Genomic DNA, 13,514 nt, shown 5'->3' on the forward strand with positions numbered 1-13,514 from the left:
GGTAGTGAGGACAAAGAAGGTGCTGGGAGGAGGTCATGGGGAAGTAGCCCAGGGAGTTGTAGCTGTCACACAGCTGTACCAGGAGGCACTCTAGACAGCTGCAGTCCACCGGGCCCTGGGCTGGAACCCGGAGTAGAGGGCGGGCCCGGGTTCCCCCCAAACCTCCCAACTCCTGATCAAACACAGTAGGAATTGACCTGGACTGTGGCTTCTACCAGAGGGGAAGGTCTCTGGGCTGTTTCTCAACCCACAGGGTGAATCTGTGAAGCGAGCACATCTGCCAATAAGCGCAGGACCCACCAAGGTAGAGGAGGAACTTTGTCACAGATGTAATTATACATTTAAAAGGTCACTATACACATTTACCAGAAATATAAGAGCCGTGCTGAGTAAAAGAGCAATCTTTGTAACTTGCTGTATGCATCTGCAGTGATAGGATATTGCTATAGCTTTACATACATATTACTCCTGGGGGGATTCAGCGTTACTGCACACCCGCAAAACCCCATCCCCGAATTCCTGTGCTTCTGTGCAGAAAACAGCAGGGAAGCCGTACCAGGAGCGAGAGGGAAACGAGGGCAACAATGTGTGCAGTTTGAAGGGGGATTGCTCCCTCCAAACAGAGGTGAGGCATGGGGGGCACATGGGGTTATGTGCCACTACCCCCTTCATTCCTGCAAGCACAGCGCTGCCCAGCTGAAGGAGGCTGTGTATGGGCTCCTCTGACTCTACATCTGAACACCACTTCCTGGATCCTAGTGCCAGTCAGGCTCTCTTCTGTGTGCTGGGAGCCTTCCTGTTTTCTATGCAATAGTGAGTGCCCTTGGTGGGGCGGGTGAAGGGTCGAGGGGAAGAGTCAGTGGTGAAGGAAGAAGTGGTGGAATAGGGCAGGCGGAGGGGAATGGGTGAGTGGGGGAGGGGGGTTGGAGAAGAAAAAGGAATAGGGGAATCACGGGGGGAAGTGGCATCCTGGCACATGGCATCCCCTCAGCAGCAGCTGGGGCTCATTAAGCAGGCCCATTGACCCCTCACCCTGACAAGCCCCACCCCCTTAAACCTGGATCCCTCCAACAAGCCCCCCACACAGACTCCCACCCCACTGATTCCTAACCAGCTGCACCTGGACCCTCATACCATCAAGACCCACTCCTCCAACACCTGGACTCCCCCAATGAGCCCCCAGATCCTCCTTGCTGAGTCCCAACCATCGTCACCTGGATCCCTTGCAGAGTCCCATTGCCCCTGCACCTGAACCCCACAATGAGCCCCTGTGCATCCAGATCTCCCAATGAGCTGCCTGCACCCAGATTGCCCCACACAGAAACCTCTCAGCCCACACCTGGATCCCCCCCACACTAAGCTCTTCCACACTTGGATCCTGCTAGGCTAAGCCTGCCCCGCCACACCTGGTGCAGAGGGGCAAGACTCCAGGGTGTTTCTGGGGCAGATCCAGCTCTTACACTGTGTCAGGGTCAGGTGCAGCCTCACTGCTGAGTCCCTGTATTGGGGGATGTGGGGGCTTTAGGAGGATCCCCCACCTCAATGCAGCCAGTGGCCTGTGCTCCCCACTGCTCTGCTGGAACCACATTTATTTATTGACAAATAAAATATGCAGGATTTTAAAATATTGGGTGCATAATTTTTAGTGTTTTGGTGCAGAATTCCCTCAGGAGTAATACATACATATATGAAGGGGAGAGAATAAATATAATGGCAGTGTAACTTGTTTAGGGATCCCCAACTATGTCTCCCCTGTACTTATTCATTACAAGTAGAAGTCCTGCCCTTGCTCTGGTAGTTCTGTAAATCACTAGCGGAGGGGAGACCCAGGAGCAGCAGCACCCGCCTGAAGTTCATAGGCTGCTTCCTATTCCAGCTGTAATACCCTCTCAAGCGTCCAACTGCCGTGGAGAAGGCAGCAAAAAAGACTCCTGCAACTTAAAGTAAATGGAAAATGTGACTGGGAGTAAGTGGAACAGGTGGAAGAACTGAGCTAAAGTGGGAAGCTGACAGATGGTAGAGCTGCTTCTGCTCTTCTCCCAGCAGCCCTTTGATCTGCCCCTGAGAGGGAACCTCTGTATTGCTAATCCCAAATGTTCAAAATAATAAATCAGGCCCCAAAAAGTCATGAGTGGCTTAATAACAGTAATATAAAAATAATAAATTTGGGATTCCTTTTGTTTGATTTCTGGTTTTTGAGCTTTAAGGCTACATTTGGTTTGTGTTTTTAACCTTTTCTCCACAGCTATGACGACTAGAAACTTACTTTTTTTTTTTAAATGGAAACATGTATCTAGGGGCTCAGGCATTAATTAGAATATAAAATACCTTCATGAGACCCTCAATAAAAATCACAAGAATTGGCAACATGGGAACCTCCACTGGCTCTTCCTCCCAACCCCGTGAGAAAAGGATGCTGGCCACCTCCCGAGTGTATGGGGGAAAGGACAGCAGGGGTTCTCTCCCAGATGCTGGAAGGGGTGCAGGAGTGGCTACCATAACTGCTGCAATCTCTCTAGGGATAACAGAAAGGAGGGAGATCGGTGTTTGCACAGCTTCATTGTTAGCTGGACATCCCCTTCCCCGCCTCAGCCCAGTTGCTCTTGACCCTCCTGCACCACCTCAGGTTTTCTATTCTGTTGGTGAAGCCCTAGTACTTGGCCCTCCATTACCAGATGCAGGCTGCCAGAGATCCCCCAGGACCAGACAGCTGATGCCATTGGAAGTAGCAGCTGCTTGTCTTCAGGCCTATGCTGCTGCCTTCAGTACTTCTGCTACTAGCCCCTCACCCTGCTCCCAAAGCAGGACACTAGGTGGTGGAGTGGGTTGGTGGGGCTTCTGGATGCAGATGAAAAGGGAAACAAAGGGCTAAATTACTACTGCTTGTTATTAAAGGGATCAAGAATGGTCACTTACACAGCATGACCCTGCTTTTTTCAAGTGATTTTAAGAAAAAAAAATAAAAATAATAGAGTAGAGCAGCACTTGTAATATGACCTAATTTGGCCTACCTCTTATATCATATTTTATTAAAAAAACAAAACCTTGTATATTGTGACTTTTTATGAATTAGGGAAATAGGAAAACTTGTGTCATGAACCTGAAGTAGATATCCACTTTTCCATTAACAGAGAAAATGGTGGTTGCCTTGCTGACCCTTTTAGCTGGGTCAGAGTCTAGTGTGCCTCTCAGCCATGGAAGCACTTATGGGCTAATAATAAATCCCTTTGTGTCATCTAAACATAATTTGCGTAAGGATTGCTTTATACAAAATAAAAACTAACTTTCGTAGAATATGAAATTATTTTTGCCTCAGATTGAAATTAGCAGGACTGTAAACGTGATAATTTCAATGAGGGAGATTTCCAGTCTCAATCATGTTGCAAAATCCTACAGTGCAAGAAGAGTATGTTAGAACCTACCTTAAAATTAATTCCAAGTGAGTGAGACTTGGTAGGTCAGTGTAACACGATGGATTTGAAGTTACTAAAGCATTAGCATGTTTACTTTCAAACTGTTGCGTGGGTTTTAGCTAAGAAACTCATGTTTAAATTGTGGGGGGGTTGTCATGGCAAAATCCCCAAATGCTTTGGAAACTGACTTTTTCTTTACTGGAAGAAAAAAAGCCCCCAAAGCCCACATAATATGGGTGTCATACAAATATACCAAAATTTGAATTCAGCTCTTCCAAACAATGATTCACATAGGGTTTGTTGGTGATTAGGGCTAAGGCTAAGCTTGCCAACTGTGTCCCAGCATTCATCCACCCCACAGATAGTGTGTAGTAAATAGAGTTTGTGGTACTACAGTGTACCAATGAGCTCCTGCGAGGTCTTTATCTTTTTTGCATGTTGGATGCTCCTGATTCTGCAGTCTACTGGACCTGGCTGCCACCAAGGGAAAAACCCAAGCCTGTGTGGGCACCAATGAGAATTCATTCTGACCATAGATAGGATACATAAATGCACATATTCATGTAAACTTTTGTTCTGTAAGTTCTACATAAAAATTACCATTCACTGTAGAGTAGCCACTACAATTTGGATCACCAATTCACACAAAATGGTTCCTAGATGTATCTCAGTCACCATTTTCAATCTCGTACTCTACACCACATATTTATACACACTAGTGCAGAAATACTTACAAAATAATTTATGAAAACCATCCAGCCCTGTATTATCATCCAAAGACATGAATGTATAACCATTTAAATGTGGTCAGGGTGAAGTCCAGCATTGGTTATGTGGAATACTGGTGGAGATACATGGACTGTGAATGGTGGAAGGGAGGTAGCTGAGGAAAACTGATAGAATGTAAGATCTATCTATCTAACCAGCTTCCATACTCTGGTGGATTGATTTTTATAAAGGTTGTTTAGATTATAGTAGGTGTCCAAGTGCAGTACTGTAGCACTGTCACTTTGAATAAGGAGCCCTATTGAATACACATTTTGAAGTTGCAGTTTAACCATAGACTGTAAAAGGAAAAGCACAGTAGCACATAACCATAGCTGAAATCTGTCATAATACAAAGGGCTTCAGAACAATTTACATATCAGTAGAAGAGGATGACAGAACAGAATGGACAAATGTTTTAAACTTGGATGCTTAAAATTCGGCACATATATCCTTATTAGGCATCTACATAAAATTAACTTTTACATAAAAGTAGCCTGATTTTCAGAGGTTCTGAATGCACACACCTCCCATGGAGCAAGCTGAGTAAAGCTCGCATACTCTTTCATCATAGTCCTTCAGTTTTAAAGGGGTTTCTCTTGCAATTACAGAAGCTATCCTGTAAGTAAACCAACATATAACAAAGTGGGTATTCACCCATGAAAGCTCATGCTCCAACACATCTGTTAGTCTATAAGGTGCCACAGGACTCTTTGTCACTTTCAACATATAAATGGTTCAGAGTCATTACTGTGCTGCCTGAGGGAGGCAGTTTCTAGCACCTCCTTGCTGCAAGAGGAGGGTTACCCTTTGAGTTTATAAACACACATTTCCCCAGAAGAATCCTGTTTACATTCCTAAGCAAACTCCATTTAAAGAAAAGTCCCCTTTTGGCCTATATCCAAGCACACTTTTTTACCAAACAGTCTTCTGGTTAGTTCATACAGAACACCTGTCCCTTCCCTGTTGACAGACTGCCAGCAATGGCACAATGCTAGCACATCTGTTCCTGGACTAAATCCACTTCAGCACTGCAACTTCTAACTGGGACTTCCTGTCCTCTGGTGAAAGTGAATAGTGGGTTCACAAGAGGAGGAAGGAGGTGTTAGGGGTTAAATAAGAGATTTGCTGGCCAGACAAAAGCTGAGAGCATAAAGCAATAAAGGTTAGAAAGGTGTGCTATTCCCTTCTCTACTGCACCTACACAAAAAGACAATTCCCCCATTGAAAACCTCAAGGAAAGATAATAAAGGGCAGTTTTCCCACCTTTCCCTCACTACCACAGTCTCTTGGGAGTGCTCACGTCAGGGCAATTCCCAAAACATAACATTAACAAAGGATAGAGGAAAACAAACATTTCCTCTTTTGTTAAACATAAAAATCCCTAAGAGCTTTCTCAGGTGTGACACATTTCCCTTGCCTCTCTTCCCTACCTGTACTAAAGGGAATAACTTTGTCACAGGTGTTACGTTAAAGCTGAATGTACAAAACAGGTTGGTTTTCACAGAGACTATGGCAGTGAAGCTGCCTTAGCTTGTGTCAATGAATCATAACTAAGAACTGCCTTCTTTTAGCTGGCAAGACCACCATGGAGGAATTTAATTAGCCAAAGTCTGTTCTCTTGCTCTTTAGAGCAGGCTTCATAGAATACCATTAAAAGCAGCAAAGAATCCTGTGGCACCTTATAGACTAACAGACGTTTTGGAGCATGAGCTTTCGTGGGTGAATACCCACTTCGTCGGATGCAAGACCATTGTTTGCTGGCCAAGCAAAGCAAGATCTAAGGCTCAATTTGATGGCATTTCTCTGTCTGTCTGTTATGCATATTGATTTTGTGCAAAGGAACCCTGGGAGGAGGGGTGCTGCAAGCAGAGGACTTTCTCTACTACCCCCTACTGCTGACTACATATATCACACGCAGCAATGTAACACTGCCTGGGGAGATTTTCTGTAGCTTGGACTCTAACAGAAATAAGTGTCTTACAGAGAGGAGTTGGGGTGGGAGAGCACAGTATATGGGGCCATAGGGGAAATGGAGGCTTGGCGAGTACAGGGAAGAGTGCTTGTGGAATGGGGCAGTGGAGGTAAAGAGAAAAAGAAGCAGGGACTCAGAGAGGACGGGGGTGGGGGGGAGTGGAGGTGATGAGGGAAGCAGGGATCCAGAGGGGACTCAGGAGGAGGAAGTGGACTTGGCAATGATGGGGGGGGTGTGGTGGTGATGAGAGAAGCGGGGATTTAGTAGGGGAACTGGGTGGGTGAATGGGGAAGATGGGACCTGGGAGTGGGGGGGCGAGGGGAATAAAGAACAGTGGTAGGGAGAGACACAGCCCTGGCACAGGGTGGTGAGGGGAATAGAGGACAGGCACAGCCCTGGGGAGGGAGTGGGGGAGCTGCAGGGAGTCCCTGAAACAGAGGGGGGATGGGAGGGTGGTACACAAGGTGCTTGTAGGGAAAATGGAGGGATGCAAGGAGCCTCTGGAATGTGCAATAAGCTTGGCCTACAGAAGCTACAAAGTTTGTGTCTTCCCCCTTCTTTGTAATTTTAAGAAAAAATTCAGCAGTTTTGTAGTCTATTTAAGAAGGTGCTAGTCCAGCAGCCCACCATCTGAGGGACCACGTACTATACTATAATGACGTCTTAGCCCAGAAGGACAAAATATAACTTCATTGGTTTTTTAGCTTATATAAGCCAGGACAGAGTTTGACAAGGCCCCAGTTGGGAGCTGCTGAAAAGTGACCTTATATTGTAGTCTTATATTGTAAACAGTGCCTATGTTTCCTTCACCTTGGCAGGTGGTATCAGATATCTGGTGCTCCAAATACAAGTTTCCTTTGCTTACATGCTAACAGATCTTGTGCTCCTTTTATTTTCTCTTTCAAGTCTTGAACGCTTTGTGTACTTGATAAATTTTATCTTGTCTCTTTTGCTCACTGTAAGCTCCAGTTTCAGAATTGACACTTTTGTCTTCTTTTTCTGCCCTCCTACAAAAATGTCTGTTTTCTCGAGATGGTTCCCTTTTATAATTTTTTTTGCAGCTGGGTGTGTCTTATTTCTGATTACATGAGGGATGTCCTTACTCCCATTTCCCCTGGACATTGCTGATGTCAAGAAAGGGATCGTTCTTTAGTGTCTGCCAGAATGTACGCTTACAATTACTGGCAAAATTCTTAGGCATCCTGGGGAATAGTAGGTGTCCGATTATTCTGGTATATGCTGTTTCTTGCACTTGCTATTTCTCTGACACTAAATGTTTTTTCCTGTTTACATTTTTTTTTTAAGATAAATTCCTTAAAAATCCCAGGTCATATTGACATTTTATCTGATATCCTAGGTGAGCTTTTTTTTTTTTTTTGTCTTATAGGGTATGTCTGCACAATAGCTGGGAGGTATAATTCTTAACTTGGGTAGACATACATGCAATAGATCTGCTCAAGCCCCGTGGGCTAAAAATAGCAGTGCAGCCATGGAGGCTAGGAGGAGCAGCCCGAGTACATGCTCGGGGGTTAGGTGGTGTTTACTGTTTTTTTCATCCAAGCTTCTCCTTTACTATAGAAGAACTTTGCTAACAAATTATTTTATTTCGTCTAATAATACTTTACTGTGGTCCAGTGATGAGGGTACTAGACTGGAGAGTCTGAGAATGTAGATTGCAAATTGGCTTCTTCCACTGGCCTGCTTTGTGACCTTGGGCCCATCCCTTCTTCTCTGTCTCCATTTTCCCACCTGTTAAATGGAGATGATTCTTTCCTCTGTAAATTGATTTGCGATCTCTGGATAAAAAGCTCTTTATATGAAAGCATATGAATCAGCCATGTCCTTTATCTTAGGTTTTATTGCTTCGTTAATTTTGCTAGGAGTGTATTTAAAAATCTGTTCACCTTAAAATAATGTGAAACACAAATTCCTTAGTGTATTACAAAAAACTCCTCCAGTTTTTCTTTTTAAAGGGAGAAAAAGTTAAACATCCTCTTTACTTTTCACTGTACTGTTTAAGTTTTATGTTTCTCTCAGCCTGGACGATGAAAAGAGCAGTCAAAATTTTTTGTTTTACCACATAGTTTCTATAAGTCATTTTATCACATACTCAGGTTCTTATGCACAAGCATAATACTGCAATGTGTTGGTTACAAACGCTGCGGGGGAAAATATACTTTTGTTTTATAAAAGGTTTCCATTGGAAGCTTTAAAAGAAATTAATTAAAACAGTTCTGTTGGTCTTTAGCTTTTGTTAAAGCTAATTTTTACAAAAGCTAAATTTTGGTTCAAACTGTTCTTGACAATGCTTCTTAAAGCTCTGAATTAAACACTCCTGTTCTTATCGAACACACGTTCCCCCTTATCTTGTATTTTCATGGTGGACTGCAAGGTGACGTCCTAGATGATGTACACCCATTCTCCAAACTTAGCTTTCTTTTTGATGAAGTCTCCCCATCCTTTCTGCTCAGCAACAGAGAAGGACCTTCTTGCATATAAGATAGAGAATGGAAAAATTAGAGAGGCTGTCTGAAGATTTGCTTAATGTGTGAAAAATCCTGTGTGGTGATTGGCTGCATAAGCCAGATTGGCAGGTTGTGGGGGTTGGGAGACACCATCTGTTCTGGATTAATGAACATGATACATAACAAGTCTGTTCATGAAAATGAGTAAACTTAGAAGCATCAAAGATGAAATTTAATTGGGGTATATGAAGTGAGAAAATGGGAAGAGGATTTCCCCGGCCATAGGGGATAACTAAAACCTTGACCTAAAAAAAATACATCCGATAAAGTGTGTGTAATCATCAGGAATATTAGCTAGAGCTAAATAGTGCCATTGTTCTATGCACAGACCTTTCACCTCTGGAGAACTCCATTCAAAACTAAATTAGGTCATAAATATTTTGGCAATTTAGTACCAAAAGGATATCACATTAGAAAACCACCACAAAATATAGCATAATTCAATACACTGAATAGTAGTCTCTGCTGAAGTAGACATCACCCTGGAGTAGGACAGTTACTGCACCTCAAGAATGAGGCATGTGTAAAAATGCCTGCCTATATTTTAAATCTTTCACTGACCATATAACTCTCGCAGTTTGTTTTATTTAAAGTCATCAGTTAGCCAAGGATCAGCCCAATTTACTAAGCCAAAAAGAGAAATCTGTTCAAAGATGTAAATGTAGTGCTGAAAAATGAAGGCATTATGACTGCAACCCACAATGCTAAAAAAGGAGGGAAAGTTGGGAGGGGGGGAGAAAAATAAACTGATCACTAAGAGATAAGAGGAAAGGAATAGAGGAGGAAAGTAGAGTGGAAGAGTTGTTCAATTGCCGTTAAAAACAAAAATAAAAGAAAGGGGGACCAGATATGGCTCTGATCCAACAATGAATAAATTACTATCCAAGGTACCATGCCATTTAACTAGTTCTCCTGAGATGAAATAAGGTAAATAAGCGGAATAGAAAATGGACAGGCAGCAAAAATGTTCATGGTCTTCTTTCCTTTTAATACTCATTTGATTTCTCTCATTTAATCCCTTCCTGCTACACACACATTATAACTTCTAGAAAAATGCAACAGAGAGAAACAGATGCAAAGTAATGTTGTAATACTGAGCAAGATTTTTTTCAAGTTTTTCATAGTGTGGACTTCGTCTTATTGAACAGAGAGACTGTTCTGCAGACACTGCTTCTCTCACTTGCACTCATCTCACATCTCTATGGCAACTAAAGCAATTGCTTACCTGGAAAAGCAATCTTAAGCCCATGCAACCTTAATTTGGCTCCCCCATGTGTCTGCATTATAATACAGTCTTTAATTACCATGATCACCTGCTATTTTTTCCACAGGACCCCTGCTTCATTCATTGTGCAATTTGGACAGTGCTTACTGAATGAGCAGCTATTCTATATATTTTTATCTTCATAGTTCCATGTGTGGCCCCGCGCCTTATTTACTGCACACTATTCAAACCCTGCGCTGAATACAGAATTACTCACTTCCTCATGAGCTTTTTTATAGTGGTTATTGCTATAGTATCTGAGTGCTTCACAGACAATTAATTTATCCTCATAGTACCTCTGTGAGGTGAGGGAGTGGTACAGGTCTGTCGCATCTTAGGCGGGAGTTCCGTTCCGCGGTTATCGCGTAAAGCGAAAACCGCGTATAGTCAGAACGCCAAGCCCTTTAAATCCCGCCTGCAGCTCCGGCTGGCGCGGGGGGGGGGGGGGGGATTTAAAGGGCTCTGCCAGGCTTCCCGCTGTGGTGGGGAGCCTGGTGGAGCCCTTTAAATGCCTCTCCCCGTCCCGCTGCCGGAGCTGCGGGTGGGATTTAAAGGGCTCCGCCGGGCTTCCCTCTGCGGCGGGGAGCCCGGTGGAGCCCTTTAAATGCTCCCCCCCACCCATCCCGCCACCGGAGCTGTGGGCGGGATTTAAAGGGCTCCGCCAGGCTTCCTGCCCTGGTGGGGAGCCCGGAAGAGCCCTTTAAATCTCGCCCGCAGCTCCGGCGGCAGGATGGGGGGAGGGCATTTAAAGGGCCCGAAGCTCCACGGTGGCTGGAGCCTCAGGCCCTTTAATTTGCCCCAGGGGCTATCAGCCACCTCTGCAGCTGGAAGCCCCCTGAGTGATTTAAAGGCCCTGGGACTACCAGCCACAGCTGGTGCCCCAGGACCTTTAAATCTTCAGGCCACGCCCCCTCCGGGACTCCAGGCCTTTCAGCGTAAAGCTGAAATCACGCATGTTAGATGCGCGTAAGTTGCGAGAGACCTGTACTGTCTCCAGTTTACAGATGAGAAAATGAGGCAGAGAGATTAAAGGCCAAAAGTTTCCACTAATTTTGGGTGCCCAATTTGAGAAACCTAGAACCTGATTTTCCCCAGTGTTTAGCATTATCTAGCACTATACGTTCAAAGCACACCTCCCAGTGACTTCATTTGCAGCTGTGAGTGCTCAGCTCTTCTGTAAATCAGCCCCCAGAGTTCTCATGTCTGGCACCCAGAAAATGAGGAACACTATTAGTGGCCAGCTGTGAACATGTTAGTTTAAATGACTTGCCCAGTATCACATGGAAACTCTGTGGGTGATGCAAGGACACAACCTTAATCATAAGACCATCCTCTCTCTTCCTGCAGTCCCTTGTCTCATTGATTACACACCTCCAGCTTCTGTGACAAATGAGGCAGGGTCCTACAGACAGCAGCTTAACTCACTACATGACATTGATTCATTCCCTGAGGACCATGCATGCTGTGAAAAAAGTAGTATGTGGTTATGTAATTAAAGACCTTAATGTTCTATTAAGGTAGTTTTTTTTAAATGTAATATCCTACTTTTAAAAAACTCTTATCATGTGGAATCACACTGACTCTCAACTTGGGTCAGCAACAGGGTTCGGACCTATACATCCACCTGATAGGCCTCTCTCACTTAAGTTAACAGTAACTGCTAGCAGAAGTAGACTATTATTTTTTATGTGGACCAGGCACTAGACAGGGATGAGACACTTTGCCAGTGGTCTTCACAGTCCTGTGTTGGATTATTCTCACTGCAGACAGACTCTTCAGAGAATTTACCTCCAAACTCTAACAGGTGTCTACTGAGCATGTGTGAACTGTGAATTTTCTGAGGTTTTAATGTGGGCAAATGTGGTTGAATATTCACAGGGCCAGCAAAAGGAGGGCAACCCCTTGCCAAATGTCAAGCCCTTGCTCCAAGACATGGGGGCGGTAGAGGTTCTCCATCCAATGGCTGTAATACATTTTTCAGTATGAGCAAAACAACATATTTCCCCAATGTCATTTTTTAAATGACTGAACCATTTTAGTGGAAACTTTCAAATAAAATCCAGCTTGAGGCAGACACCCAGTATGGAAAATTTCAGTCTGAACCGTTTCGTCTGGCGAAGCTATAAGCAGCTGATCAACAGTGTCTGCCATCACTGGTTATAATAATAACAATAAGAGAATTAATAATAAATAATAATGAAAAGCCTTGTTAAGTTATCATGTGTTTTTCAATTTCAGTATTATGGTTCATTACCAAAATACCTAATTCTCTTTTTTTATTTAGAATTAGCCTGTGCCTCCAGCCTGTCATCGAATAATGTCATAACTCAATGTTTTTGTTGTCACCACCTTAGTAGAATTGTTTTGTTATGCACACTAGTTTGTGCTATTCACAGAATGCTGCAGATGATGGTGATGCCTTAAAGAAGTTTCTGGGTAGATGTAAACATACTGCTAATCAATGATTGGTGGTAATAAAGAATGAATCAGCATATAACAGTTCAAATGGACTTGTGATCAAATGTAATAATTGTAAAAGTTATTAGTGTGTCAAGGTCTCTTTGAGGAGGTTTTACATTTCAGAGCCTTAGTATTAAAATAAAGGAGTCTTATTAATGCTTGGAATGCATTCTAAAATGTATTTGTTTAATAAAATCATTTTATTTTACTAAAATGTAATCAGAGAGAAGTAATATCATACCGGCCAAAAGGCCTATATGGTTTAATGGATTAAATGGTAACATTTCGTTTTAAGCCCAGCCAATCTTGATTAAGCACTTACATTTATTGTTCTTTCCTCCTTATTCCACATCACAACATGAACCAGGGTGATTATTGTAGCTTTCATTTAGGAGAGTGTTCTGCATACCTGAAACTCTAGAAAATTGTCCTGCTGTGGTGAAAAGGCAGAAGGTTATGGCAAACTGCCTTACAACCCATAAATCTGTACAGCATACGTGCACATTTAATTTTTGACATTTTATTTTAATGTATTGTAGGATTGCATTGATGCAGGCTGGTGGGAAGGAGAACTCAATGGCAGGCGTGGAGTGTTTCCAGATAACTTTGTCAAGCTTCTTCCCTCTGATTTTGAAAAAGAGGTAAGTGTAATTATTTCCCTCTGGTTTGCTTTATCATATAGGATAAAAGTTGAGATGAAATTCTGCTCTGGATTTCTATGATTCATACAAGACAAGTTACACTTGCACAAAATTAAACAAAAATGGTTAGGGAAAGTAGCATTGCTGGATAACAGCAGCAGCATCTGTGATTGGATTGTTCATAGCTTGAGGCCATATTGTGTAATTTTTTGGACAGTATTTTGCTAGCCCATAAAACCAGTCATCCAAACTCTACTACCTTGTTTTTAAAGCCCTCTGTGCCACATTCTCAGTTTATCTGAGGCAGAATGACTGGAGATCATGGTGTAATTTGCTCAGTTTTTATGGTGTAATGATGATCAGAATCATTAACATGTCTACAGTGTGTGTGATACAGTATGAAACATTAGTCTACCAACTGCTTTTAGACAGATGTCATTTTGTCTTGCCAGCAGCCATAATTTAAAGCAC

The 13,514-nt window shown here is 43.2% G+C and overlaps 1 protein-coding gene across 6 annotated transcripts in view; it reads left to right on the plus strand.

Moving 5' to 3' along the window:
* SH3KBP1 (SH3 domain containing kinase binding protein 1) overlaps window positions 1-13,514 on the plus strand; it is a 351,211-nt gene that overhangs the window by 286,350 nt on the left and 51,347 nt on the right. For all 6 annotated transcript variants that reach the window (XM_045014652.1, XM_045014513.1, XM_045014730.1 and 3 more), the window contains one exon: window positions 12,942-13,043. In XM_045014652.1, the coding sequence (XP_044870587.1) occupies window positions 12,942-13,043 (102 nt within the window). The remainder of the gene's footprint in view (window positions 1-12,941; window positions 13,044-13,514) is intronic.

The sequence above is a fragment of the Mauremys mutica genome, chromosome 1 (assembly GCF_020497125.1).
Source record: "Mauremys mutica isolate MM-2020 ecotype Southern chromosome 1, ASM2049712v1, whole genome shotgun sequence".
Taxonomy (NCBI): Eukaryota; Metazoa; Chordata; order Testudines; family Geoemydidae; genus Mauremys; species Mauremys mutica.